Here is a 26129-nt window from a genome sequence, read left to right as displayed (position 1 = left end):
CCGTCCACTTTTAAAATTCCCATGAGGCACCTAACGATAAGTCTTTTGGCACATAAATCCCTTGATAACACCCCAAACACGATCCCGAGACAAATGGTACTCAGAGTATCAGAGATCTGAGTTAGACTGGTGAAAACAGCCCATCGCTGCGAGTGCCGGGCTGTCCCGGCAGCCCTGCAAGGAGGCCATTTGGGAAGGGAGCGGGCCCTGAGCAGCACGAGCCTTGATTCAAAGGGCATGACAAAGCTGTCCCGCTGCTACCAGCGTCGTGCCATCTGGCGTTGGCCTGCAGCCACCTCTGGGGTGCTCCGCAGGACCTGGCCGCTGAAAACAGGACGTGAGGAGTAGCAAGTCCGGCTGGGAGGCAAAATGTTATTAAATAAATTGGCACACTCCAGCGTGCAGTAAGAGACCCTGCAGACTGCACCGGGGGCTTTAGACAGTCAACTTTTGCTGCAGCGAGCGTGACTCATCTCCGTCCCTCTGCCGCTTCGCCAGCTTTGCCCAGGTGCCGCAATCCAGCTGCCCGGGGCAGGTGCCACCGTCGGGCCTCTGCAGCCCTCGCCGGCCGCGCGCCGTCGCTGTGGCTCTTCCCCCTCCGCCGTACCCGCCTAACCCAGGGCCTCTCAAGCAGCACGGAGCAGCACCCGACACCGCTGAATTTCCTGAAGAGAATAAGGGAAGCAATACTAAAGCGTCGAGCCACTTCCTAACTCCACGCTATAATTGTCCAAAACCCAATTATCCTCATGGTATAAAAGGGGAAACTGAGGCACAAAGATGGCAACTCCCAGTTCTGGGCCCCACGGAGTACGGGGCTGCACAGGCACGGAGGGAAAAGGCAATCCCTGCTCTGAGCATCCTAGAGGGTGGACTTGGCTTAGACAGTAACTTGTTGCACTGTCCCAGGTATTCAGCTCCCGACACAAACAGAGAGCGCTACAGAAATGCCAGCACTTGAAAAAGAAAAGATACAAACCCGCCAGCCCCTCGCTCACAAAAGCTTTGAAAATACCCTCTAATCCAAGCGCTCAACCGCTGCTTGTGCTTCCAGCGTATAATGTTTTAAAAGATGTTAGCAGCACAAGTACATCATCGGTATTCTCGACGCATTAATTCCGAAGTACTTGGGTTAAAATACGGTCTACAGTCGGTGGCGTGGGTGTGTGCCAGCCTGCGGATGGGGTGGAGGGCTTTCACTGTACAGCATACAACCGATCAATTGATCGATGACTGATCGATCTCCTTCTTTATCCGTCTAGTTCTGAACAGAACTATTCCCTCCTTTCTCTGTTTTTCTCTCTTTTTTACACATCTCTCACATAAACCTGGTCTACGACCTCAGTCCCACACTCGGATAGTGCTGCGCTTGCAGGACATACAGGAGGGAGACCAAATAAGCAGAAAAAGGGTATTTTTTAAGAAGCCGAGCATCTCCTCGCTTTTGGGAAGCTGTGCTCTGCATCTCACTGTCTTTTTGCAGCGCAAGTCCCTGCTGCCAGACCCGCGGTGCTAGGAAGCGACCCCTTCTCCCCTGGCCCCCTCCCCAGGGAATCTCCTCTCTGCAGAGCGCTTTTGTTTATAACTTCTTAACACTCAGCCGCTTTCTTGGCAGAAAACCCTCCCGGTGCCACCTGGCCGCTCTTCCGTCTCCCAGGAAGTTTCGCAGTGACCTGTGACACAGCCGGGAACGTGGCTCGGACACGGGGGGGACGCGGGACGATGCGCTGTCGGCTCCCGTCCCCCCCGCTGACCCCAGCCTCGACACGCTCGCGTCCAGCCACACGCACAGACACTCACATCAGCAGTGAGTCAGAAACAAAGAAGAAAAACCCTCGTGGGCTGCGATTCGCCCTTTATTGTGAACTCCAGACGTCATACGCGCACGGCTATAGATGGAGCTCGGGAGCCCAGGCCAGCCCAGTGCAAGCCCACGAGAGCTCAGTGATGGTGGTGGTGGTGCCGGTTGGTGGGGGGGGATGCCGTGTCTGTGTGGCTAAGGATGTATTACAGAGGCGGGCTGCTCTTAATGTAACTAGAGAGCTTCTGTGATCTACAAAGGGTGAAGACAGAGAGGGAGTACGAGGAGGCAGCCTGTGTATTTCCCAGCCACGCTCTCCCCAAGAGGAGGCCGCCGGGAGCCCCTCTCTGATCCCCCCCCCGTCTCCCTCCAGCGCAGCACACCAAGGAATGATGAAAAAAAATAATTCTGCAAAAAGGGTGAGTGGAATCGGTTCTTCTTTGGGGCACGGTGGGGTGGGGGAGGCTCCCGGATGTTTTGGGGAGGGGGGCTTGGCTCTTGATTTCCAGTTGTTGGCTTTGCCTCTGCTCCCCCCGCCCTCGCCTTGCAAAAAAAACCCCAAACCCCAACCAGATCAAAACAAACCCCAACCCAGCACCCGTCTCTCCCGCTGCCCAGCGCCTCTCCTTCCTCTTGCATTCGCCAGGAGATACTATTCGCCGTTCAGCGCGGAGCGATGTAGGCAGGCAGTTTTCATTTTTGATCACAAGGAAACGATAAAATACGGAGACACCATCTATCTGTCGCTCTCTGTCTGCTCTGTGCCGTGTGTGTGTGTCTGCTCTGCCCAGAGATCTTATCGCTGTCTATGAAGAAATCTTAAATATAAACCCATACAGAGATTTCGCCTCTAGGATTAATTGTTCATAAAAGGCTCAAAAATGCAATTTTCACTGCAGTAAAAAATCAGCTAGTTCAAATTCTCCCCAACACCCTCCTGTTCCTCTTTCCACGGGCAAATGCCCGTTGGATGAGGCGAACATAACACAACATAACAGCCTTTCTTATATAATGCACAGAGTGAAACCCTGCCTGCGATTTTTGCATCGTCCCCTCGGTATTATTGTTGTTGCTTCGTGTCTGCAGCAGAAAAATCTATGTAGAGCGAATCAAGCAAAGTACCTCGGTCCCAGCTTCGGTGGAGAGAGGGGCCGGGAGGAGGGGGAGGCGAAAGTTGGGCAAAGAGGGAGAGGGGGAGAAGAGGAGTGTAAAACCAAGAATAATACCATTTTCCCCCATTTTCTTCCCTCTCTCTTTGTGTTAGGGGCAACAGGATGGAAACCAGCAATCTGTGCAGCCAGAGAAGGTCGGCTGGGTGCGGAAATTTTGCGGGAAAGGCATTTTTAGGGAAATCTGGAAAAACCGTTATGTGGTTTTGAAGGGAGATCAGCTTTACATCTCGGAGAAGGAGGTAGGATCGGTTTCATTTTCCTTTCCCATCCCCCCTTTCCTCCCCTTTGCATATGAAAAGCAGGCGCGGAGCAGCCCCGGCCTTTCCCCAGCGCCCCTGCCCAGCCATCGCCCCTCCATCGCCACCCTGGGTCCAGGAGGTTTCTCGGGGGCTTCTCTTCTCCCCAAGCCGGCACCGGAGAAACCTGGCCTGGGTTGGCGTGTCAGCGCCAACAGCGGCTCTCCCAGACAGCTCTGGCTGGGAGACATTTTCCCAGCACTGGACACATGAAAGGATTCACTTAGCGAGAGTTAAAACCCTCATCCTTCTCTCCGCCGCGGTGAAACGGCAATGCCAGCTTCCTTCTGTGCCTGTCCTCTGTCATTAAGTTCGACAGTGGTCTTGTTCCCAGCTGCTGCACTGCTCTATTTGGAAATAACTGTGGTCTCCCAACTGGAATCGAGCCACTTACGGGTCCCTTATCTCTTGTATTTTTTTCCCCCTGAACCACACCACAAGAGGACGACGGGGAAATTTAACCACAGATTCAACACCTTGTTGAAAAATGTGCCCCCTCTCCTCCCCCTTGTCTCCGCTCAACATCGGCTGGGGCTTGGGGTTTAATGTCGTGTTTACGTGAGGCTTAATTGGGTGTGACTATCGGGCTGAGCGTTGCAGGCTCTGGCAGGCTGGGATCCGGCTGTCCTTGCACAGCCTCCCCCCTTAGTTTTTGTCTTGATAAATTCATCAGGAAGAAATCCCCAGGCAACAGCACTCCTCCCCCTGATTACCCTTTAAAAACTCAGGGCTAGCACTGGGGAGAGTTGTGCCCACGAGAAGCGGCACGGGGGCTGCGTGGAGTCCGGCTGGTGTTAGGACAGGGTCGATCCCCAGATCTGGGCCCGGCTCTCGGTGGGTTTCCTCCCACAAGTGGAGGTTACTCCCTGACGGGCGTCGCAGGGCGCGCTGTCGCTCAGATGCGTGCCTACCTGGCCCAGCTTTATCACTCTGGGATCTGGAGAGATAATAGGGTCCAGAGCGCCAAGCATAATTTGATTTAGAGGCTAATTGAATCAGGGGGCATGGCAAAGTGCAGATGGCTCAGGGGTTATTAGAACACAGAAATAGCCTAAAAGCGGACTGAAAGCCCAGGTCGCGCTTAGCTGTGTGTCGGCATTTCACGGCTCGCTCCCATTATCTCTGGGCTGCTCCACAACCAGAGAGAGACACAGGCCTGGGGAATAAATGTTGTCTGCAGGCTGGGGGTTCGGCGCCTTAGAAATGCTCAGGTAAAGAGACGACATAAGAGAAAGATTGGAGACTGCAGACAACACTAGTGGTAACGAAACACTAAACTATGGTGAATGTATAGACAGATTCATGGATGGGGAAAGTTAGATGGAAAGATGGATGCGAGAGGTACGCAGCGAGTGGTACAAATCTCCTTTGATTTGTGGTCCTTCCAAATTTCCCAGCAGTAACGCAGACTGTACGGTGTGTATTTCTCAATGGCAGGCCCGCTTGTCTTGCCTGACTCTTACAAGCAGCTCACATACCTCTGGGGCCCCAGAGCAGAGTTTAGAAACTGCTAGACAGAGAGATTACACGGCTGGAAGGATTTTACCTGCTGCCTTGTGTCCTACCAGTCTGGGTCAGTGGCTCTTCTGTACTGGGGCCCCAATTCAAGGCAGCACTGCAGCACGCGCCTGAGCAGAAACATACACTTAAGCCCAGTTAACGGGGATCGAACTGGAGCTTGTACTTTTTGAGCCAGGACCTGGAAGAGAAGTAATCATGACTAAGTCCAAATGATAGAGGAGCTGCCTGCTTGGATCAGACTGCATCGGCTGTGCCGACGCAGTTGGAACTGCCGGGAAGGGATGGGGAAGAGGCTGCAGTAGGCGGCTCTCTAATGGCAAAGCCACTGCAGGCTGGGCAGATGCTTAACAGCGTTAGCAGGGTGCTTTGTGGTCCTTCAAGCAGGTGTGAAGGTGCAGTATCAGCGATGGACTGAATAATACTGGAGTTCACAGCTGAGTTAGCACAGAGGTTGTGTCCGTGGTTTGCGGGGACTCAGAGACAGACACGGGAACTTCGCAGGCTCCCTCTCGCCGCCGTTCAGCGGGGGAAGGAGCCACATGGGGGGGCAGAGGGAGAAACTTGGCCCCGCTGAAGCGAAGGCAGAACAAGGCGGCTGGGACGTCACCGCACTGTCCCTGCAGGCGGGACGGGAGGCCTGACTGCCGCCCGGGCTGCACCGGCCGCCCGAGCCCACGGGTGCGTTCGGCCTGAACTGAGGACCTCCTCAGAGTACCCTCGCTAGGGAGAGGGACGGGGCACTTCCAGGGAGCGATTCGGCGCACATAAGCCCTGAGCAGCCTCTGGAAGCACCCATTACCGACAGACACTGGTGCCGGTGCTCCTAACGGGGCAGTGCACGCAGGGGAGGCCAGCCTGGCAAACTCCTCCAGGGCTGCCCCGTTTGGAGGATCCTCCCAGGCCCTCCCTCCGCAGCCCAGACCCGCACAGCGGCTCTCCGGGGCAGCAAAGCTGTGCTGTGGGGCACAGTACACTCCTTTAAGCAGTGTGCGAACCCTCCCTTTGATGGGAAATACTCTGGATCTTGCCCGGGAAAACAAAAGTGTTTTCCAAAATCCTGGCCACCCTGAAGTCACCAGCTGGACCGCCACCGGCTGCAGCACCACCGGGACGTCCCGGACACCCAGCGCTGCCAGGGGGGTGGTTGTGTCTCTCCCTGGTACCCCGACTGCTGGAACCCTGGAGAATAAACCGGCAGCAAAGGCTCTACTTGGCTAAGGAGCAGGAAAGCCTGCGCAAGAGAGAATATATTCATACAGGAATCAACACCAGTGAAGAGGTACAGGAAAAAGATGTCTGTCTGTCCATCCCTCCCTCCCTCCCAAATACGTCCAGGTAGCTACCGCTCAAATATCTCTGTGCTCTGAGCCTAGAAAAGGGCCGAGGCTGGCCGAGAGGCCAGGCGGGTGCTCGTCCTGAACAAGGAGCACTTGTGTTTGTTTCAGGGAGCGCGCGCCTATTTCTTTACGGGGAAAAAAACCAATGCATGTGCAACCGAAGCAGCACTGTGGCTCTACGTGCACGAATGTGTGTGTGAAAGACCATAAATAACACGCGGCAGTGCCTGCCTATGTCTTTATATGGAAGAATCTGTGGTTGTGTAGAAATGTGGTTACAGAGGTAACATCTGGCTGCCTGCATGTGCACTGAAGTGACTCTGTGTGCCTGCGGGACTGAAGAATACGCCTGCGTCGCTGGGTCCGCCATCTCCCGGAATCTCGATATCCGAGGTGGCTCCGGCCACCTGGCCCGCGGTACGCTGCACTGCCTGCACGCTTGTGCGCACGTGTGACGGAGGGCACGCGTCTGGTGTGGCCGCCCGTCGCTTCTGCGTCCCCAAGACTTTCTGTTCAAAGACAGACGGGGCTTTTAACACCCAGTGTGGGTTTTTGGTACTGACTGGACCTTTATTCCTTAGCAAAGCCAGGCCTTCGCATATCAACAAGACCTGAGACCTGCCCTGGGGAGGCGCGTAGCCGCACTCCCTCCTGTCCACAGGTCTTAACGCGCGTTTCAGAGCTCTGCTCCCGGAGCACGAGGCTCCCTCTGCGCACTCGCTTTCCTGGCAGCAGGTGCCCGCAGCTCCCGCAAAGCTTGATAAATTGGGATTTGTCAAGCAGAACAGGACGGAGCCTCTTTTGTTTTTTCACACACCAGATTATGCCCAGTGGAGAAAATGGAGCCACTGCTGGGTTGTGCTGATGAGCTGTGCGAGAGGCTCTTCCCTGCTCCGGAGAAAGGCCTCCCCGCTTGTGAATCCCTGCCGCTGCCGGTGTGGCTGATGGGGCAGGCACTGGATGCAGCCAGAGAGAGAATTAAACAGCGGAGACCCCGAGGAGACGTGAATAGAAAACTCGGGTGGAAATGGCCACGAGACAGGTTGAATCTCAGCCCAATTTCTGCAGTGATGGGAGAGGAGACTCAGTTGTCTGTTTCAGGAAAAGATCAAAGTCCTCCTCTGCTATGAATTATTTTTGCTCCATCAAAGCCATCGGAGCAATGTGGATTTGGTGGATGGAGCTTACGAGTTAACTCTCATATTAACCTTGGTGTTTCTTGTCAGCTCCTCTTAAGCTCAGCGGCTGCTCTGGAACAGAAGGCGGGTTGCTTAGCAGGTAAAGCCGGACTCCCGGCCTCTCCCTGTCAGCTCAGAGCACCGCAGAAGAAGGGGTTAAACACCAGGACTCCTGGATGCTATCCTCGGTTCTGCCACGCACTCACTAAATGAATTCAAACCAGACATTTATTTACTTTCCCCTGAATTTCTCCATCTGGAAAGCAGGGCTAATAATACCCATCTCCCTAAGGCACAAGGTGCCTAGGAAGGGGGAATTGCGTGTCACAGACTGTGGGATCCCTCGGGAAAGACGTCAGCTCAGGGCAGGCAATGATGTTGCACGAAGACAAGTGCTCAGAACTGAGCGCCGCTCTGATATCTGGAAGGGCTGAGCGGATCGGTTTCCAAAAGGCTAACTCCCACAGGCAGAGTCAGACTACCAAAACCCCATCGATATCCACATTGATTCCTGCTGGCAATCTGCGTGCTTTTTCAGTTGCCTGCCTCGGACCTGGGCTTGCAGGTTAGAGACAAGCCCTGATTTAGCTATTCTGGTTAGGAGAAGATGTGAACGCCTGATGGAAGCCTGGGCTTTCTCCCTGGCAGAAACCCAGTCTGTAAGGAGAGGAAATATATTTTATCAGACCAGCTGATATATCTGGAAAATGCAAACAGGGCTTTTGAGTCATCTTCTTTTATTAGAGCATCAACCTCTGGAAGCTGTGAAACCTGCTTGAAGACCTAGAACCTTTAGCTCTTCCAGCTGTGCACCAAGATGGTAGCCGAGGCTTACAGACCTCGTTCAGCCAGGGGCCCTGAGCCTGCAGGGCGATCTGTGCCCCCGCTGCAAGCCGAACTCTGTGAACTTATGCAAAAAACCCCTTCATTATTTAGCATTTGGTCATCAGCCAAAAAAAGCACTCAGGGCAGAAATATGCAAGACAAGATGTGCTGAAGTGAGCTGAGCTCCGCTAAGCAAAAGAACACCTTCTAAGTATCATTTTTGCATTCTTTCTCCGCTCTCTCCTCCACACCGGTTCCCTCCCCCCCTGCAAATTTCTGGTAATTGTTCTCTTGTTTCTAGCCCGGCTTTGTTATTGCTTTGCGCTTGGGAATAGCAGTCAGACTACCACAGACCCAGCTGGGCTCCTACCACTTCCTGTCAGGAAGCCCAGGGCCGTCCAGACAGCATGAACGGGCTGTGGGATGACGAGATGTTAATGAGGAAATGCTTCTCGGGGCTTCCTTAAGCCTTTTCTTGTTTGCTACCAAAAGCATCGGCTCAATTAGCACAAGAGCACTTGAAAAGTAGTCTGTTCTCGCTCCTCATTTGTTACAGCACCATCAAACACTGCGCAGCTCTGCCTGGAAGGGGCGTGTGCGTGCGTGTGTGTGTGTGTACACGCTCCAAGTAGTGTCTAGAGTTCACACGTGGTTCACGCGTGTGATGGCGCCTGCAAAGTAGTCGTGGTGTTTCTGTGCACGTGCTGTTCGGGCGCTTCGTACGGTGACGATGCTTCGTGGTGTGCATTTGCACTCGCTGAATGCCTCTGGGTACGGGGAGGCCGTGTTTTCTGCCTCTGTGGCATGTCTGCACGGAAAGGCTGTCGGTGTCCGTTGCGTTCAACATGTACAAGGTGTTAATTGGAGCTGTGCAGTTACGTACGTGTTTAGGGACAGCGGTAGTGCTACGTGTCAGGCTGGTGTGTAAACCCTTGGCTTTCAGACCTGCTGCCCCTTCCATACCTCTCCTGCTCTTGCTCTTTTAAGCCATCCTTTTCCCTTCCACCTTCCTTCTCCTGCTCGGCCAAGCTCTGTTCTACGCTCTGCGGAGCAGGGTGACAAGTCTCGGTGAAGTGTCTTCCCTGTCTCAGTGGCACCATCCTGCACAAGCAGAGAGAGGGCCAAAGAACACTCAGGCAGAAACGGCACGCAGCCTGACGCCCTTTCCCTGCGACGGAGGCAGCTTGTGAGAGGAGGCGGCACGGCTTTAGGATTCGAGTGCAGCACTGGGATGCAAAAGAGCTGGTTCCAGCACAGGGTGTTCTTCAGGGGCCCGTTGATTCTGAGAGCGCTGTGCTTCTGGTAGCCTTGGCTGATGCCTCTTTGGGTCAAGGGACTGGATTGGATAGCAACTTTCTGCTGCCATCCCCTCGTTAGCTCGGGGCAGCAATCTGGCAGTGGAAAGGCCTGGAAGGTCACGCTCGTGCCCTTGAGCTACCGAGTTCATGGTGCAGCCTCCCCCTCGGGATGCAGGTGTGCAGATGGGGAGGCAGTCTCTTGGAGCCCTGCCATTTCTATTCCACCAAGGTCCGGAGGCTCTGGCCGAAACCAGGGTCCCGCAGCGCCGGTGCCTGCACAAACACTCCGGCTGTATCCCTGTCTTCTTTCCACACATGCACCTTAACTGGTACCAGAGAAGGAAAAAGTGGACCCTCTGCAGTGTCCCACTCTACACGGGCCATTTTACCCCGTGTTCACGGCATTTTGCAGGTCCCTCTTACTGGAATACCTGAAACTCTCCCAACGCTCCCTGTATTTCTTCTTCTAGTTCCCGCGCAGACCAGGGCCGCGCAGTTACCCCCTTGCGCAGCCAGTGACAGGCCAGGCCATGGCACTCGGGTCTCCCCCGTCACCTGCAGTCCCCTCGCCAGCGCTGCTTCCCGGCGCTGCCAGAGCCGCTGTTGCACACACGCGTGGGGATTCCTCCCGTAGTGACAGCCTGATTTTAGCGAAGCTCTGCAGAAATTTCTCTCCCTTGCAAGATGGTAGAACCTCTCAGCTTGAGGAAGTGAAACCTTCGTCTCAGCTTGAGAGGGGAACACGCTGGCTGATGCCGTCCCCGAGACTGCCCATGTTTGGATATTCAGCTTTACTGAGAATCTGTAGGTTTCTTGTCACGCCCCGAGCCACGTTACGACCTCTTGAGTGTCTCGTGAATACGCTACACTTGGTGTCTTGTGATTATCTGTACCTTCCGCATTTGCTTTGAGCGTGTCCCATCTCAACAGGGAACTGCTCAGGCAGATCTCCACCAAAAAAATCTGAGGAAAACGGCAGAACTTTGCCTGGTGACCGAGCGACTGCCCTTCCACTGCGCTCCTGGTTTGGCCCCAGAGCACAGCCCTGGTCTGAGAGGTTCGGAGTTGTTGCAGGTGACAACTTGATGAGGGAGGAAATTTTAACTGTCCGTCAGCAGGACATCCAAGGGGCAGGTAATTTAACCCAGATTAGGGATCCTCCCGTTGCCAGAGTGCTGCGAAGGAGCATTCGCGCAGGAGAAAACAGACCTTTAGAAGCATGACTAGCTGCAAGGCTAGAAATAAGCCCTACAAGCCTTTGAGCGAAGGTACTTTGGGTGCCACGGCTGATGTTCTGACCCACTACGCGGCCACGGGACCGCCACGTCCCACGGGCGCAGGGAGTGCCGTCGTGGCGGGCTGACCCTGCTGGGGCAGCAGCTGCGGGGGCGAGGCGTGTGAGGAATGCAGCTCCCCTCCTTGAACTTTAGCAGCGCGCCAGCAATGTCAGCCTCAGCACATCTCGCCGCTGCCTGCGGGCCCAGATTAGCCGGTGGCTGCGTGGCTGGCTGCAGCGTAGCTACACCCCAAGCAGCGGCAGCTGCCGTTGGGAGTGCGCGGTCTAATGGCTCCAGGGTCTAACGTACCCTGCTTTAGGGACCTGGCTTTGTCTTTGGAGATGGGGGGCACTTTGGGTTCCTTCTCTGTGCCTCAGTTTCCCTTCCCTCGCCTGGCCTACTTGGAGTGTGGAGGCATTTCTGGGAGCATGGGGAGGAGCCCAGCTGAACCCCAGGATAAGAAGTTGTTCTGTCCGCCTAGGGCAGGTGCAATACGGATAGCAAAGCCAGCAGACAGCCATGGCAGCGATTGCTGGGATTTATATACCTTAATCCTTTCAATCCAGAGCTTCCCTGCAGGGCAAGGAGCGCAGGACCCCCCTGTCCATGAGGCTCTGAGATCCGACAGCTCGCTGCATGCCAGGCACTCAGCAGCTGTGAGAAGGAAGGACCTGCTGGCCACCTCCCAGCTAGGAATGATTCTGCCAAACTCGACCATCCAGGCCTCTCCCTTCCTAGCCCATTAAGCCAAGCGGTCCCCGGTTCCTCTCAGCCTCAAGCTGCAGTGTGGGAGACCTTAAGAAAGGCTAATGAAAGCAGCAGGATCCAAAAAATACCCGCATCTGCAGAGCCCCGGCTGCTTCACAGGCAGGTGCGCAGAGCCGTGCAGTGGACAGGAGAGGATACGCCGCCCCAGGCAGGGAAGCTGCTTCTTGACTCCCAAAAGGGGCCGTAGAAAAGAGGAACCGTCAGGCCCTGGAGAGCCTGTTTAAGCCACCTTCCCTGCATGTCTGAGAGCAAGAGACAAACTGTCTGGGGATGGGGAGCCAGGCTGAAGGCTATTCAGAGATGCTCAGCCCTGCCCAGAACTCAGACCTTTTCTTAAAGAGTTTCAATTCAGCATCTGAGACTAAAAGTCACCCCTCACTTTCAAAAATCAATCTATATTCAGCAAAGAAGAAGAGAGCAAACGAGCAAACGTAATGATAAACCTCCACCACGAGTATTAACTCCACTCAGAGCACCCTGGGTGCGTGACGAGCTGCAGCAGGTCACCCTGACACAAACGAAGACCGGTGCTGCTGTGCTGCCCCTGCCACCCCCCTTACAAACCCCGCCGGGCGACAGAGGAATCGCGCTTCATTCCCTCCTACTAAGAACCGACACCTGAGGTCCTCCCCCAGGTCCCAAAGGTCTCCAAAACGTTATCCCAAGACCCGTGCGCTGCCTGGGTGCTGGGAACACATCAAGCCACATTCTCTGCCGGTAAAACCTGAAAGGTTTTATTTGCACGGCTCCAATCTCACTGAAAATGTGGAGGAGGGCAGACACGCTGAAGGTTTGTCACCCACCTCCTATTGATGTAGGTGACTGGGATTTAGGCTGTGCTACCATGTGGTTCCAGCAGTTTTGTGGGTCTTTAAGGGTTGCTTTTTTCTTTTTCTTACAGAGGATGGGCTGCACGACTGTCCTCAGCCTCTGAGCACTCCTCCTCTCCTGCCTCTGAGGTTGCTCTGTTCTGTAATTTGTGCCCACCGCCTCCCTCTTTTTGGCCTCAGTAGCCTCCCACAAAGGACAAAAGAGCTGGCTGGTACTTTTGAAGTTTGCCTTTCACCTTCCTTCTCTCTAGTTTCACTGTTTACACACTGAATGCTCTGTTATTTTGCTCTGCTGCTTACTGCTCTGCCTGCGTGTCCCGGTGCGGGAGAGAGGGGGGAGATCAGCTGGCAATGCCCCTTGTGAGACCAGGCTGCTGTCCTGCCCGTGCCCCGCGAAATCGCCGCCACCGCATCACCGCGATGGAGCCCATTTCAGGCTGATGCTGAGACCTCTTCCCACCACCAAGGCAGAACAAAGCCACGTTCAAATGACTAAATTACAGCCCTATTCACTTCATGGCCTCATTATACTACCAAGGCTGTGTACGAGAGGGAATCAATTCAAAGGGAGCACGAACCTGCCTCTCCTCCCTGCGCTGCAGCTCCGGCTGAAGGGCAGACGTACCCTTAGGCACCCGTATCCACGCGTGCACCCACCCCACAGAATACCTGGGGGGGCTCAACCTGCCCACCTTGTCTGAAACTTAGAAATGGGACCCCAACATCGTCCTTTTAATGCAAATAGATGTTGTTTATTCTTAGTTCTTCAGCATTTTAGAACTGGTCTACACATGCACACGGCACTTTGGTGAAAGACGGCTGGGTCTCCCCTGTGTGTCCTGGGCAGACAAGCACGGTGTTGTCTTGTCACTCCAAGTCTTTCGAAGGACTAGCTACACACGAAGGGTGCTTATCTGCACCGATTACACCCGTCCTTTCTGCAGCCTCCTGTAGACATTCCTAGAGATGAGCTATTTGAGTCCCACTCCCGTGAGTTCGCAGCGCAGGCTCTGCGTGTCTGAGAAAGGAGGGAAGGGCTGGGGAAGTCCCAGTGACCTACAAGAGCAAACATCTGGAGCACGGACTTGTGCCTCAGCCGCTGTGGCACAGCCGGGGGCTCAGAGGGGATCGGCTTTTCCTGCTGCAAATGAATCCACCAGGATTCTTGGAAAGAGGTGGATTGTAGGATGGTACTGGGAAGAGAGAAAAGCCGATTAGAAATGCACGGGGAGGATGTACAGATAGACGTTATCTGCGAGAGACATTTTGGTACCGGTTCGTAATAGCCCATACACAGTGGCTGTTGTTATGAGCAGAAATAATAAGCAATAGCTTCTGGGGCTTCAAGAATAGCTGTGTACAGTCTCTGCCTCCTAGTCCTTGAAGGCAAACTCGGGGGATAGAAGGAAGAAGGATAGAGGGGGAACTGCAGTCATTATGCAAGGCCAGATGGTCAGTTTATCTGTGTCTCTGGTTGGAAAGCTGGTTACAGCATTTTAATCAGCCTCTTTGTTTAAATTGTATTGAAAAAATCACGGGGAATTCCTTCAGTGCTTCCCAAAACGAGGGAGGAAACATATTAAATGGGGTGGAGTCCTTTCAGGAAATCCCAGAGCAAAGAGCTCATCCCTGTCTGCCGTTCTGGCACCTGAGTTACTCACACTCCACTGCGGATCCCAGCCTGTAACGACCCCGGCTGGAGGTGGATTAAGCAGATGGACGTGGATTTGAGCCTGATACAGTTCTGGCCTTACGGACATGCAAAACCAAGTTCTCTCCCATCCCAGTTACCTACATTCCTCATGTTTGCCATGGGAAGAGTAGAGCTGCCCTGCTGGAGGAGTGGGACGTGAAGGTAGTGCATTAAGACAGCAATGAGAAGGAAAGCCACACAAAACTACGGGGGGCCAGGCAGAAGACAGGCTGGGCGTTCTCTTCTTGGTTCCAAAGGTGACGGCACCGTCAGGGCAGGGGTCTGTCTGTCATGGGACAGTGCACGGGCCACTCGATGACTCCCTAAAGGACAACCAAGAAGCGCTTCTGTCAGTGAAGGCCAAGCCCTAGCACTCTCTTCCTTCTCGAAATCTTCTGTGAGCCCGCTGGCTGCCGAAGGCCCCTGGGGGCCTGGCCAGCCACCCAGCCGTCAGAGCCTGGCAAGCGGCTGCCAGCCAAACGCCACCGGTGCCCGGGTGAATGCTGCCATAGCCCCTTCACAAGGGATGCGGCTCAGCAGCGGGGGAGAGCAGCACACGCGTCGTGTCAGTAATCTGGGACTGGATGTGCTTCATCCACCCCCCAAATCAGCTGTCAGCACAGGCTTCAGTAATACCACCAGGTTAAAAATAGGAAGTGCTAATCTTTATCCCTCAAACTTTTGTTATGCTGTCTCCAGAAAAGCAACAAGCGCTAATATGATTGCCCCTTTTAATCAGCAGATGAAAGTCCACCTCCTCCCAGCATCTCCTGCCTCCGCACCAACCTCCTCCCAGCAGACAGGGTCCTCTCCTTGCTGCTGAAGTAAATCCTATTCATTTTGAGGGTCCACAAACATGAACACAGGGAGAAGTCTGATCACATCTGCGTGTCCGTTCGGCCTAGCCCCCGTAACGCTGGGGGTGGGAGAGGCAGTTAAGTCCCGAAGGAATCTGTAGCAAAGCAGGAATTAACCGAGGAGACTGTGATTTTCAAGTTATCCTTCTAAATACGTTCCCCTCATTCCAGAAGAGACTGGAGTCAAAACTATCATGTCGAAATCTCTGCTTCTCCCCCCCAGACCCAAGCGTAGCACTGCCCAGCTAACAGCACCATTACTGTAGTTGTGCCTCAAGGTGGAAGACGCTTGCACCATGTTTCGGTGACCACGTAACACGGCAGAGGCTCCAGCACATGCTCTGTGTATTCAACCCCCCTGTGCAGCCAGCAGCTCCAGCCAGGCACCCCGCTGTTACCGCCTCTCTGTCTGACATCTGCAAGGCTGTCATTTTATTTTTGTTTTGCAGGTAAAAGATGAAAAGAACATACAGGAAATGTTTGACCTGAGTGATTATGAGAAATGTGAAGAGCTCAGGAAGTCCAAAAGCAGAAGCAAAAAGAACCACAGCAAATTTACCCTCGCCCACTCCAGACAGCCTGGAAACACGGTACGCTTTGCTCTCAAGCATGTGGTCAGCCCGAGGAAGCCATTAGCTCCTGGTGCAGAGCTCTGCCTCTCAGTTACCTGCTCCAGGCCTGAGGGCTTGGCACAGTGACGGGGGGGTAAAACTGCATAGGCTGAGCGGTGTAGGAGTCCAGATCACGTCTCGTGGTTTAAAATATATGAACGTCCATTTACCATGTCAGGATTGATAGCAACAGTGAGAGACGGAGAGAGAAGCAGGGTTTCTATTGGGAGAGGACACGGGCCTCTGGTGCACTGAGTAAACACGACCCAGCACTTAGCTCCGGATCCGCTTACCTGCGGGTATTCTGGCTTCGGGAAAGAAGGTATCAGAACGTTTGCCAGGAGCAAGGACAAAGCCATTTTACTGCCGCCGCTCCTGCAGCTGTGCTTTAGCTGACTGCACTTGTTTATGCACAGGGGGAGGCAGGGAAGGGAGGGAGCTGATGGTCCTTGAGTTTGCTGCTCAGATTTGGGCAGCATCAAAAGAGCTGCACGGGAATTTGTCCCAGGAGTACTTTCTGCCCAGAAGAAAGCTAAAAAGTGCCGGAACGGGGGCACTGCTACCTAGGAGCAGGACTTTCCGTGAGGTCTCAGTTGCCACTGCAAAAAGAGAGCCAGTCTCTAACTGCAAACCGTCTCTGGCACAGATGCACCCACCCACAGCCGCACACGTGAGCTGGATTTACACCGTTCATTCTGACTTGTTGCAGCAGACCAAGCTGGCCCGCCCCACACGTTGATAAGGATTGTGTAACACCATGAGACGCGAAAAGGGAAGAGAAGGGGAAAATGGAAAGCGCCTGCGCTGTCCCCAAGCGCCCTGAGCAATGGAGAGAATTGAACAAAATGCTGTGGAGGCTAAAATTGATTTCTCCTGAGTATCTAACTTAAAAAAACCCGCTAGCATCCTGGATCCCCTATACAGGCCATATTTTCAGAACTGCTCTGCCCTCAGTGTGCACCTGACATATCAAAGTATGGAAAATCCGGCTGCTTCTGTGGGTACCTGCTGTAGCTGCTTGTCTAACAGACTCTGTCAAAGTCTGAGGTGGCAACAGATAAATCGCATGTGAGCAGCAGATGCACAGAAAGGCTGCATCATCGTTTGATGAGGGCAAAATCTAGGATGGTGTGTGGGAAGGCAAAGAGGGGGAAGGAGGAACTGCAGCCACGAGGGAAGTAAATATGGTACACAGCTTTTGGTTTGAAAAGCTGGGTGCCGTGAGGAATCATGGTCTGCTCTGCAAAGGGCTGCCAAGAAGCAGAGAGGCCAGGTGCAGTGTGTGGCAGACCAGTGCCGTTTTGCAGGACTGGAGGATCAGGTCTGCTTTGCTTTTTTCCACTAAGGCAAGCCAGCTGTAAAGGCCGTGTAGCTTTTCTGTGGGCAGGGACAGTGTGAAAGCATCTCTGTATGAGTTTAGTCACTGGCACTGACCTGAATTCTCTCTTTTGTAGGCACCAAATCTGATCTTCCTGGCTGTGAGTCCAGAAGAGAAAGAGTCCTGGATTAATGCCCTCAACTCTGCAATCACACGTGCTAAAAACCGCATCTTAGATGAGGTGAGCAGGACTCTGAGGGCTGGACCCAGGCTCCGTTGTCTCAACTTTAATCTTGGGTGAAGATTTTAGACTGCTGGAGACAGCAGCAGCCCCTCCTACCCTCTCCGTTTCCTATTTAAAAGGAGTGCAAAGCCATTGGGGTTTATGGACCGCACTCCAAACACAGCCACCAACACCTCTAGGGTGAGCTCTTCTGAAGGTCTGGGACAGTCTGATCCTCCTGGCCTCGGGATTACTATGCAGCACTGATTGCAAAGCAACGGCAAGGGGCAGCTGCCAAGGCTCTGTCACAGCCGGCCCCAGTGCGGTGCCTCCACTTTGCAGCCCAGCCTTGCCTCGCGCAGGGATGGTGGGACTATGTTTGGAGTGCTTTCCCAGGGCTTTGGAGAGTGTTTCCTCGCTGCTGCTGATCATGCAGTGGGCTCATGTGCAAAGGGGCTTTAAGTAGTGGAACTGAATTAAGGAATTAACTGAAAACCAATATAGTCCCATGCTATCTTCAGAGCACCCTAATAGCGCGGCACCATCTGTCAGCCCACCTCAGGCCATCTCCATCCCGCCTGCCCGCCCCTCTCCATCTCACCTCCAAGAGACAGGCCCATTTCCACCGCTCGGCCCAAGGAAGGGGACCTACGGGGCATTTCAACTTTGCAGGTCCTTTCCTACTGTTCAAGGGTCAAACCACGAGTGTTTAATCCTGCCTTCTCAGCACTGTGTGGCATATATATTTGTGCCAAGACAAGTCAGGCTCTCCATTCAGTCAAATAAGAAGGGACACCCAGCGAGATGAGGCATCAGGGCACTGTGGGACAGCCACAGGAGGAGCCTGGAACAGTATAGCCCTGCCTACTTGAGACCACGGCCACACAAAGCGTAACTAGCGTAGCTCCTACCGCTTCCAAACTGGCAGCATTATTGCTGCATGAAACTCCCAGAGTAACTACCACAATTATGCAAAGCAGTTTCTACTAGAAAAAAAGAAATAAAAAAAAAAGCGTACACTTACAACCACAGCTGAGCTGACAGAGGCCGGGTTTAGATCAGGATGAGCATTCCCACATAATTTATTCCAGTGTGAATGAGAACTAACTTGAGAAGGCTGTGGCCCTCGCTACCACGGCTGCAGTTTGAAAGAGCATTTCAACGCTGCCTCACATTAATGCTTCATGAAAACTATTCTTCAGTTTAGATCGGTCTCAGATCTATCTCATCCACATTCAACTTACCGCAATACAGGCGGCCCACTGCTGTGATGCTGTTTGTTCTCTTGGATGGCAACACAAAACCCTGTAGTGAAGGAAAACGAAGGTCAGACCATAGGCAAAGCTGTAGAGCAGAAAGCAGCAGAGCAAACAATCGTATAGATTGCTTCAAGGAGAGTCTGTCGCTGAAATCTTTACAAACAGATTCAAGAGATAATTGTCAGGAATGACTTAAGTAGATCCAATCCCATCAGAGATGGGGAGAGACCAGGGAAACACTCTAAGACTCTTCTAAGGCTGGATTCCCACACCCCCTTCCCCGCTGGCTCTACCTGCAAATCTCCTTCTGTGCACCCCTGTAAGCACACAGATCAGCGAGTCCCACCTGCAAGCCGTGGACCAGTGCTGGCCCTTGGGACCAGTACGCTGTCGACACTGTGCAGGCAGGTTTTACAAACTTATCAGTCTGTGTGTGCCTGGGCACACTCGGTAGGGAGGGTGGCACGGCCTGTAGCCATCCGGTAACACCAGGCGGTCAGGCTGTGCTCCCGGACACAATCCTGGCACAGCTCGGCAGAGGAGCCCAGCAAGTTAGCACGTCGGGAATGCGTTGCTTTCCTCATTCCAGCTCAGCACGAGGTTTGGTTCAGGTGGTGATCACAGCTCTCCTCCTGTTCAGCAAACATTTGCACTACAGAACTGCAAACTCTGTGTTCGAGTTCAGGATTCGCTGTTTGCAACCCAAGCTTCTGCCTGCTGAGCACCCCTGCCTGACAGCCTTTAGCGAAGGATCCTGGCCCAGAGGTATGTGGGCTGAGTTCACCCTCAGCATATGGCCAGGTCACAACAGAAGGGGAATCCTGGAGGAATAAATGATCTGCCACGGTGCATCTGGCTGATTACAGCTCCAGCAACTAGGAATGGCTCGTATTTCCCATGCTCCCAGGCATTCACTTGCCTCTGTCACCCCTTTAGGTTACTGTCGAAGAGGACAGCTACCTCGCCCACCCAACGCGCGACAGAGCAAAAATACAGCACTCCCGACGCCCTCCAACACGGGGACATTTGATGGCTGTGGTACGTATAACAACCTCCAGGCACCTGTTTAGGTAAAATTCCCTTGTAACTATTTCATTTATAAGTAAATGCAAGACCTGGTGTTTGAGCTCTGGCCTGAGCTGAAAATTGTCGTAAGACCCAGGGCTGTCCTGGGCCACCCGATCTAGTCCGCCGTTCTTGTAGACCACTGCACTGTGCAAACCCTTGCCATCACTGACACCCGTTTTCCTGACGCGGAAAATGAAACGCTCCTTCAAGTTCCTGACAGAGAATAGCCACGCAGCTGGGGAGCTCAGTCACGGCTTAGCACGGACGGCTTGTCCGAGGCCGTTCCGCTGATCCGCATCGCAGCTACGAACCCAGGACACCTGGGGCTCTGCCACTAGGTCACACTTGCTATTATTCCTGGTCCCTCTTTGCATCCCGGTGCAGGTGACGTGTATCTTCGGTGTAAGACACACTCAGAAGTAGTGTGCAGCCACGCCTGTTCCTGTGATAACACAGCTCTTCTTTGTCTGCTTCTTCAGGCATCTACCTCAACCTCTGATGGCATGCTGACACTCGACCTGATCCAGGAGGAAGACGCCTCTCCAGAGGATCACAGCACCTGCGAAGAGAGTTTCCGGGTGGACCTGGATAAGTCAGTGGCACATCTTACTGCTGGCCGGCGCCGGTCGGATTCTGAGAACGTCAAGTCGTCAGAGAAAGGCCGGACAGGGAGCCTCCCGAGACGGGAGGTGACCTCATGGGACAGATCTGGGCAGCGCAATGACTCCTTTGACAAAGGGACCATGTACACACCACAGGTCCCCAAAAAGCTCTCGCACTCAGAAAAGAATAAATGTGCCTCCATGGAAGAAATTCTGTCTCGACGGGACTCTTCCACGCACCGGGCGGTGCTGAGGAGGGGGCTGGAGGCTCAGTTTGCCTCAGCAGAACCAGAGCAGCTGTCCCGGATACAAGAACTGGTTGCACTGAAACTGGAAAAAACTCAGGAACTGCTGACAGAGGTGAAGGGCTACGGGGAAGGCAAGAGAAAGACCAAGGATTCCAACACCAGCACCACCACCACCACCTCTTCTTCCTCATCATCTTCCAAGTCGGACTCTGAAAGGATCCTGCAGGAATCGGAGAGGTTGCTGGGGGAGGCTTCCTCCACCTGGAGCCAAGCCAAGAGGGTGCTGCAGGAGATCAAAGAGCTGAGGGACCTGTACAAACAGTTTGAACTGCAGCAGTCGGACTCAAAACCCAAACAGAGCTCACAGTCTCAGTACAGGAAGAGCATGATGTGAAGGCAAGCCTTGGGATTGGGAGGGAGGGACAGGGGAGGGCGGCCATTTGGTCTTTTTTTTAATTATTATTATTTACAGTGTTCAAAAGAGTGAAAAGGTGCCTGTTCTCACCCAAATTTGCTTCTCAAAGCTTGAACCCTTCCTTTCCTCCATCACATCCCCTGACGAAACCACCCTGTGTCCCAATAAATTCAGTTACAGTTTATACCTCCTTTTTTAAAGAGCACCCTTTGCACCACGGGCCCCCAACTTCTGTCATGCTCGGAGGACGGAAGAAAGCACCGGTTCCTAGAAAATGCCCCTGCATGCCTGGAGCAGCACGTGCATAACAATGGGGACAGATGCTCTTGCGCTGTATAAGCCCTGGCTTTGCTGCTCTAACGTCTGAGCTGTAACCTGCATTACAGCTCCTTGACCAAGAGTCTCGTCTCGTTCCCTCACTGTCCTCTTGGAAATAAATGACAAAAAAAGGTGTCTGTCCCAGCCAATGCTTGGAAGTCCCCATTATGCAGGAACTGTCTTGAAGATGCTTGGAAGTTCAGGCTGACCTCAAGTTTTACACGAGTCGTCTCGCTGGACTGCAGCTAGCGGGGTTCTGTCCTGGCACAGGTCCCTTTTGTGAACTCCGGGGGTCGGCAGCTGTTATTTTGTGGTACATATACAGCCCTCCAGAAGGAGGGCAACAGGTATGCAATCTGTGTTCAAACTAATCCTGTCTGTCCGTTGACGCTTTACAGAACCCCCTTGGCCCTGCGCAATGGGAGTTAGCAGCTCTATGTCTTCCTTTCTGTGCAAATAGAGGATCAAAGCCTTGACTCTAACAGACAGCCCGTATGGGTTGTTTGGGGGGATTGTTTTCTGGCTTTTCCATTTTCATTTCATTTTTTTTTTCCTTTTCTTTGAGCTGAGGGGAAATGGAAAAATCAGGGTTGTGTACAGGCGGCAGCCAGAAACCAAGAGCCAAAAGTAGTTTTGGTAGGTTTGATTCTGTTCTCTCATGCATGCACGCGCTCGGTTTCTGCCAGTCGGACTGCAACAGATAGTCCTTGTTGCTCCCCTAAGATCAGGATCAGGCCTACTGAAATGAAAGCTGAGCCTGTAAGAGAGCTCAAATACCCTCATCTCGGTGATGCCAAGCACTTTGCTAAATAGGTGGCTCAGTTTTCACGCCTTTAAGCAGAAAGACAAGAAAGGAGGATGTTAAGATGTCTCACAGGGCTTAAAGTACACCGATGTGGTAACATCCAACTGTCACTTTTTTTTAAAAAGGAAGCCTAATTCCCTTACCTACATTGCAAATAATCCATGAAAATATTAAAACCAACAGAGTTATTTCCTGGTCGCAGTTGGTGTTGTCTATTTTCTTGCAATGGTTGACCTCCCTTGGAAAGGAGATTGGTTATCCACTTGTGCCTGGTCAGCTTTACTATTCAGGCTCATGTTGCTGATGTAGAGTTGCCAGCGCTGCAAAGAAAGCGTTTCTGTTTTGTTTTAATTAGTCCTTCTCCCACTTTCCTGTTAGAATTACTGGTAGAATTATTACTGTTGCCACTACGTTCCTGAAGATCTTATTATTTACAAACTTCAGATCCGGCTCTTGCAACAATCTTTCGCTCGTTCCTGACTCTAGAACAGCTCTTCGCCCACTTAACCGACAATTTTGAAAAGGCAGCACTGATTCACCTAAGCTCTTGCCACAGAGCTGCATGCTACAACTGCCCAGGAGCATACATGTCACCCTTCCAGCATTTTTGTTCTTTTCAATTTTTTTTCTTACCTTTTGTATCACTTGAAGGATCTCTTTGGATGCATCAGAGGAAAAAACATAATCCCTAAAAGAGATTAAAAAAGAATGCATGTGAGCCACTCTGATAAAACCTTTCCCGTTCAGCTCTTTGATCGAGAGAGCAAGAAAAATATGCAAATATTTTCCAGATGTGACATTCAGCATTAAAATTAGCCCTGTTTTCAAAATAAGAAAGCTAATCTAAAAACCTGGAGGTTTGAATTGCACTCGATTGGGATGGATGTGTGTTGTGGCTGGCCTACCGGACCCATGTCACAATGGGAGCATGAAAATACACCTGATCCTGACTGCGCAGGGGTCATTAAACGCTCTCGAGTCTCTCTTAAGCAACAAGGTAACATAAAAATTGGCCGATTAAGGGTCAAAACAGTGCCAGAGGCAGGGATGAAACATCGAGCCGTCACCCAAAAGAGGTGGCTTTTTTTGTTAGACAGGTAACCAAGGGCATCTTCATTTCACTGCTGCCTCCACAAGACTGGAACTGAATCACATCTGGTAAGACCCAGAGGTCTGGGCACAGCGTTGCCGCCGGTAGGTCTCTGCTGTCCAGAGACAAGGGATGCGTTACACACACGTCAGAGCCGGGCAGAAATACGGGACCGTTTCTGCTCTTCAGACCAACCTCTGCAAGCCTTTTTATTTTGTCACTAGAACAAGGTTTGGAGGAAACGATGGAGCTGACTTAGGAAGTTAGGAAGAAACTACTTCCAACCTGGGAAGAATTGCAGTTCTCATCCCGCCAGTTTTTAGTCTGAAAACCCAAGGGGCCAAGTTTGATGCCGCTCCTGGTGCAGCATTTCCGTCTGGACAGCGGAGCGCTGCCGGGGTGCTGAGCCGCGGCGCAACAGCAGGAGCGGCAGCTTTTCCGCTCCTAGAAGACGTCCAGCTCCCTGCTGGTCGTGTCTTACCCCAGGCCCTTCTCCTCCGCTCGGCGGGGAGCAGAGCATCGGGCTAGCACAAGTACGACGCGTGATTTAGGACAATTTTTCAAACTGGTACAGCACAAGATGCCAGATCTGATCCGTACATTGGCTTCTCCCTCCCTTCTCTCCGCCTCAGCGCATCACCGCTGAGTAGGATCTTGTGAAGATTTACTATTTCCAAAACTGATTGGAAACTCTCTTTCAGAATATGTTCCCTGTTAGAAAGCATCATTTCTGACGGGGCCCAGGGAAAGGGAACAACTAAGGGAGAAAAAAAACATGAGTTTTCAGAGTAGAAAAGCTATATTTTTCGCTTGGGAATATTTTTGTATTATACAAAATGTGAATTTTTCCTTAAAAATCTCTCCGAGTCAAAATAAAACATTTTTACAGTAAAATAAAACAGTTTTACCAACTGCCCCCCTTCAAGAAGCCTGACACTTTTTTCCACAGGCAATTTTTACATTGTTTTCATTCAAACCAAAATCAAACTCCAATTGTGGAATCCGTCACAAGGCAGAAATGCCGGGCTCCAGCCGGGTCGGATTAGCAAGCTGTGAAAACTTCAAGCCTGGGCTCAGCCTCCGTGCTGCTGAGCACTGGGCATCGCTGGGCCACGGCTGCGACGCAGTCACGCACCAGCGCCAGAGCAGAGGGTTCTCTGCGTGATCAGATGCTTCACGAGAATATCTATAAACTCCTTCCTACATTAGGAGCCTCTGACTGTAGACATTGCACAAATTGAAAGGATCGAAATCTCTCTCCCGTTCTCCCACATGGGCTCTAATTCTGCCCTCTTTTTATTCCTTTTTTATTTATTTTAAATGTTGCAAAGTTCTCCCCTCTGTCAATCCCGCTTCTGGGACTAGAGACAAAAAGCCAATTCTGAGCAAGAATGGCATGTGTATGGAAAACATGCCAGTCACGGCAGCGCTGCTGCTTCTTCCCTTCTTGAGCACGGGTTCCCGAGCGGAGAACCGCCGGGAAGCGTGGCTGGGCCGGCCGGAGGGGACCCTTCCCGAGGGCCGGGAGAAGTGGGCTGAGATTCCTCCCACCCGGCGGCTGCGGTTCATTGACAGATCACAGTTAGCGACAGTTTATTCTCTATTTAGCCATATAAATGCATAAGGAAGGGGCTGAACACACAGCAATTCTCACCCTTAGTTTCTCTTACTGAACCACATTCGAAAGGACCGAGTAGAAATTTTGCTTTTTTTAAAAAAAACCCAAAAAACTACAAACTGCAATAATAAAAATGATTCAGCCGCAATTGCAGTGATTCTCTCTAGTCTCTGCTCAGCACGCCCACGCCGAGGAAGCCGCTCGCAGCGGGGAGGGTGGGCCGCAGCGGGAACCTCCCTCCAGCCCCGCTCGCCGCTGCCCGGGGGGGTCCTCGCGCCTGGGGACGGGGAGGAATTTATGATGCTGCCGTGAAAGGGGATCTTCCTCGTGAATGGATTCGCAGTCCGTGCGCTGTAACACCCCTAAGTCCTCAAAGGAAGGGAATTGTCCCTGAATTGCCACTGGAACCTCGGAAAAGGATTCCAGCAGATTTTGTGGAGATTTGGGAGGGTTCAGGAGCCTGTTTGAGTTTTATCACGCAAGTCACTCAAACTGAAAACACACCTGACCACTGAAGTGCTTCCCAACAGCTAAGAATGAGGGTCTGCTGTTCTCTAAGGCCCGGCTTGCGGCTGCCTCCTCCCCAGTGCCTCGGGCAGAATTCAGACGGTCCCAAGGCAGCAATTCACCCTCGCTTCCACCACAGCCCAGAAAATCCAGCACAGAAAATTCGAGCTTCAGTCCAGCAGGCCTACGGGAAGACTGTGCTTTGCAACCTGAGACAACCTCCCAGTCGTCTCCAAGACGCTAAACTGGAGAGCTGCAGCAGTAATCTCGGCTTCCGAGCTCCCTGGGCGCATTGCTGTTCTTGTCCAAAAGCCCCTCGGAATTGCGCTGGGCACTGGGCAGCACTTTTTCAGGAAGATCAGATGTTAACATGTGAATAAAACAAAGTTGAAAATGAAGAGTTTCTTTATACCTGGTCTCTACACAACAGGATGAAGGGCAGAGTCCACCTGGAAGCTGAAAGGTTTTGTATTTTGCTTTCATGCCTTTCTGGTACTTCAACCTTTCCCTCCTGTCTCCTTCCCTCTGGCTGCGCCTGCCCCAGCCTCACCGCAGCGGAACCGTCCCCACGGGTGGCCGTGTCCGCCTGCGCCCGCAGGCACCCTTTGCCCGGCTGTGCCACGGCACTCGGCAGCTGGCTATGCCGAGAATAAATCAGTCGGCGTGGCGGCTCAGCAGGCACACCCCACGCGAGCATGCGCCTGGGATGCTTCACAGCATAGCAAGGAAAAATTTGCAAGGGGAACAAGCAGTGTCAAACGCAAGCAAATCGTTTTTATAAAAGCAGTTCAAGAATTTGAAGAGCAAGATCCCTTTCTGCTTCATGCACCGCATGCCTGAGCCTGGAGGGAATCTCGAAGCTGAAGAAAGCCCGTCCTGCCCGGACCGCGCTTGCCGCGACCCCAGGAAGGGCAGGCAGCTGGCCCTGGCCGTGCTGAGCGCAGCACTGCAGCAGCCACGCGAGCTGTCGCGCTGGCTCTCAGGGGAAGGAGCATCTGTGCTAGGAGGGGGGCCAGGGCTTGCCGACCGCGGCTATTTGCAGCACCCATGTTTGGTATCATTGAAAGGACGAGAATGAAGAGCCTCAATTCCCCGTATATTGAAGAGTCGACACATAAATCAGAGCGAGATGAACGCCTGAAGTAGTTGGTGCAAGAAGAGCTATAAATGTAAAATAGGAATTGGTATCATAGA

The 26129-nt window shown here is 52.8% G+C and overlaps 1 protein-coding gene and 1 long non-coding RNA gene across 2 annotated transcripts in view; one reads left to right on the top strand and one right to left on the bottom strand.

The window, feature by feature from the left end:
• Window positions 1-24350, bottom strand: part of LOC309600456 — a 39818-nt gene extending 15468 nt beyond the window's left edge. Inside the window, exons 1-2 of the long non-coding RNA XR_014230430.1 lie at window positions 22354-24350; window positions 18250-18310 (exon numbers count right to left, since the gene is read on the bottom strand). This is a non-coding gene — a long non-coding RNA (uncharacterized lncRNA). The remainder of the gene's footprint in view (window positions 1-18249; window positions 18311-22353) is intronic.
• PLEKHO1 (pleckstrin homology domain containing O1) lies at window positions 1941-21857 on the top strand. The gene is made up of 6 exons (XM_082332801.1): window positions 1941-2220; window positions 3066-3212; window positions 15303-15443; window positions 16919-17023; window positions 19201-19302; window positions 19812-21857. The coding sequence occupies exons 1-6, from the start codon at window positions 2191-2193 to the stop codon at window positions 20574-20576; spliced, it is 1290 nt and encodes a 429-aa protein (XP_082188927.1). The 5' UTR covers window positions 1941-2190; the 3' UTR covers window positions 20577-21857.
• Window positions 24351-26129: the final 1779 nt, after the last annotated feature.

This window comes from Platalea leucorodia, assembly GCF_965183815.1.
Source record: "Platalea leucorodia genome assembly, chromosome: 24".
Lineage (NCBI taxonomy): Eukaryota > Metazoa > Chordata > Aves > Pelecaniformes > Threskiornithidae > Platalea > Platalea leucorodia.
The sequence above is the reverse complement of the archived record's forward strand: the minus strand, read 5'-3'. Positions and strand labels throughout refer to the sequence as shown.

What these genes read in the sequence shown, in the direction of transcription:
- PLEKHO1 (XM_082332801.1), top strand. Translation starts at nt 2,191, where the DNA reads ATGATGAAAAAAAATAATTCTGCAAAAAGG. An exon ending in AAAATAATTCTGCAAAAAGG is followed by an intron (nt 2,221 to 3,065) that starts GTGAGTGGAATC and finishes TCTTTGTGTTAG; the next exon opens with GGGCAACAGGATGGAAACCA. An exon ending in CCAGACAGCCTGGAAACACG is followed by an intron (nt 15,444 to 16,918) that starts GTACGCTTTGCT and finishes TCTCTTTTGTAG; the next exon opens with GCACCAAATCTGATCTTCCT.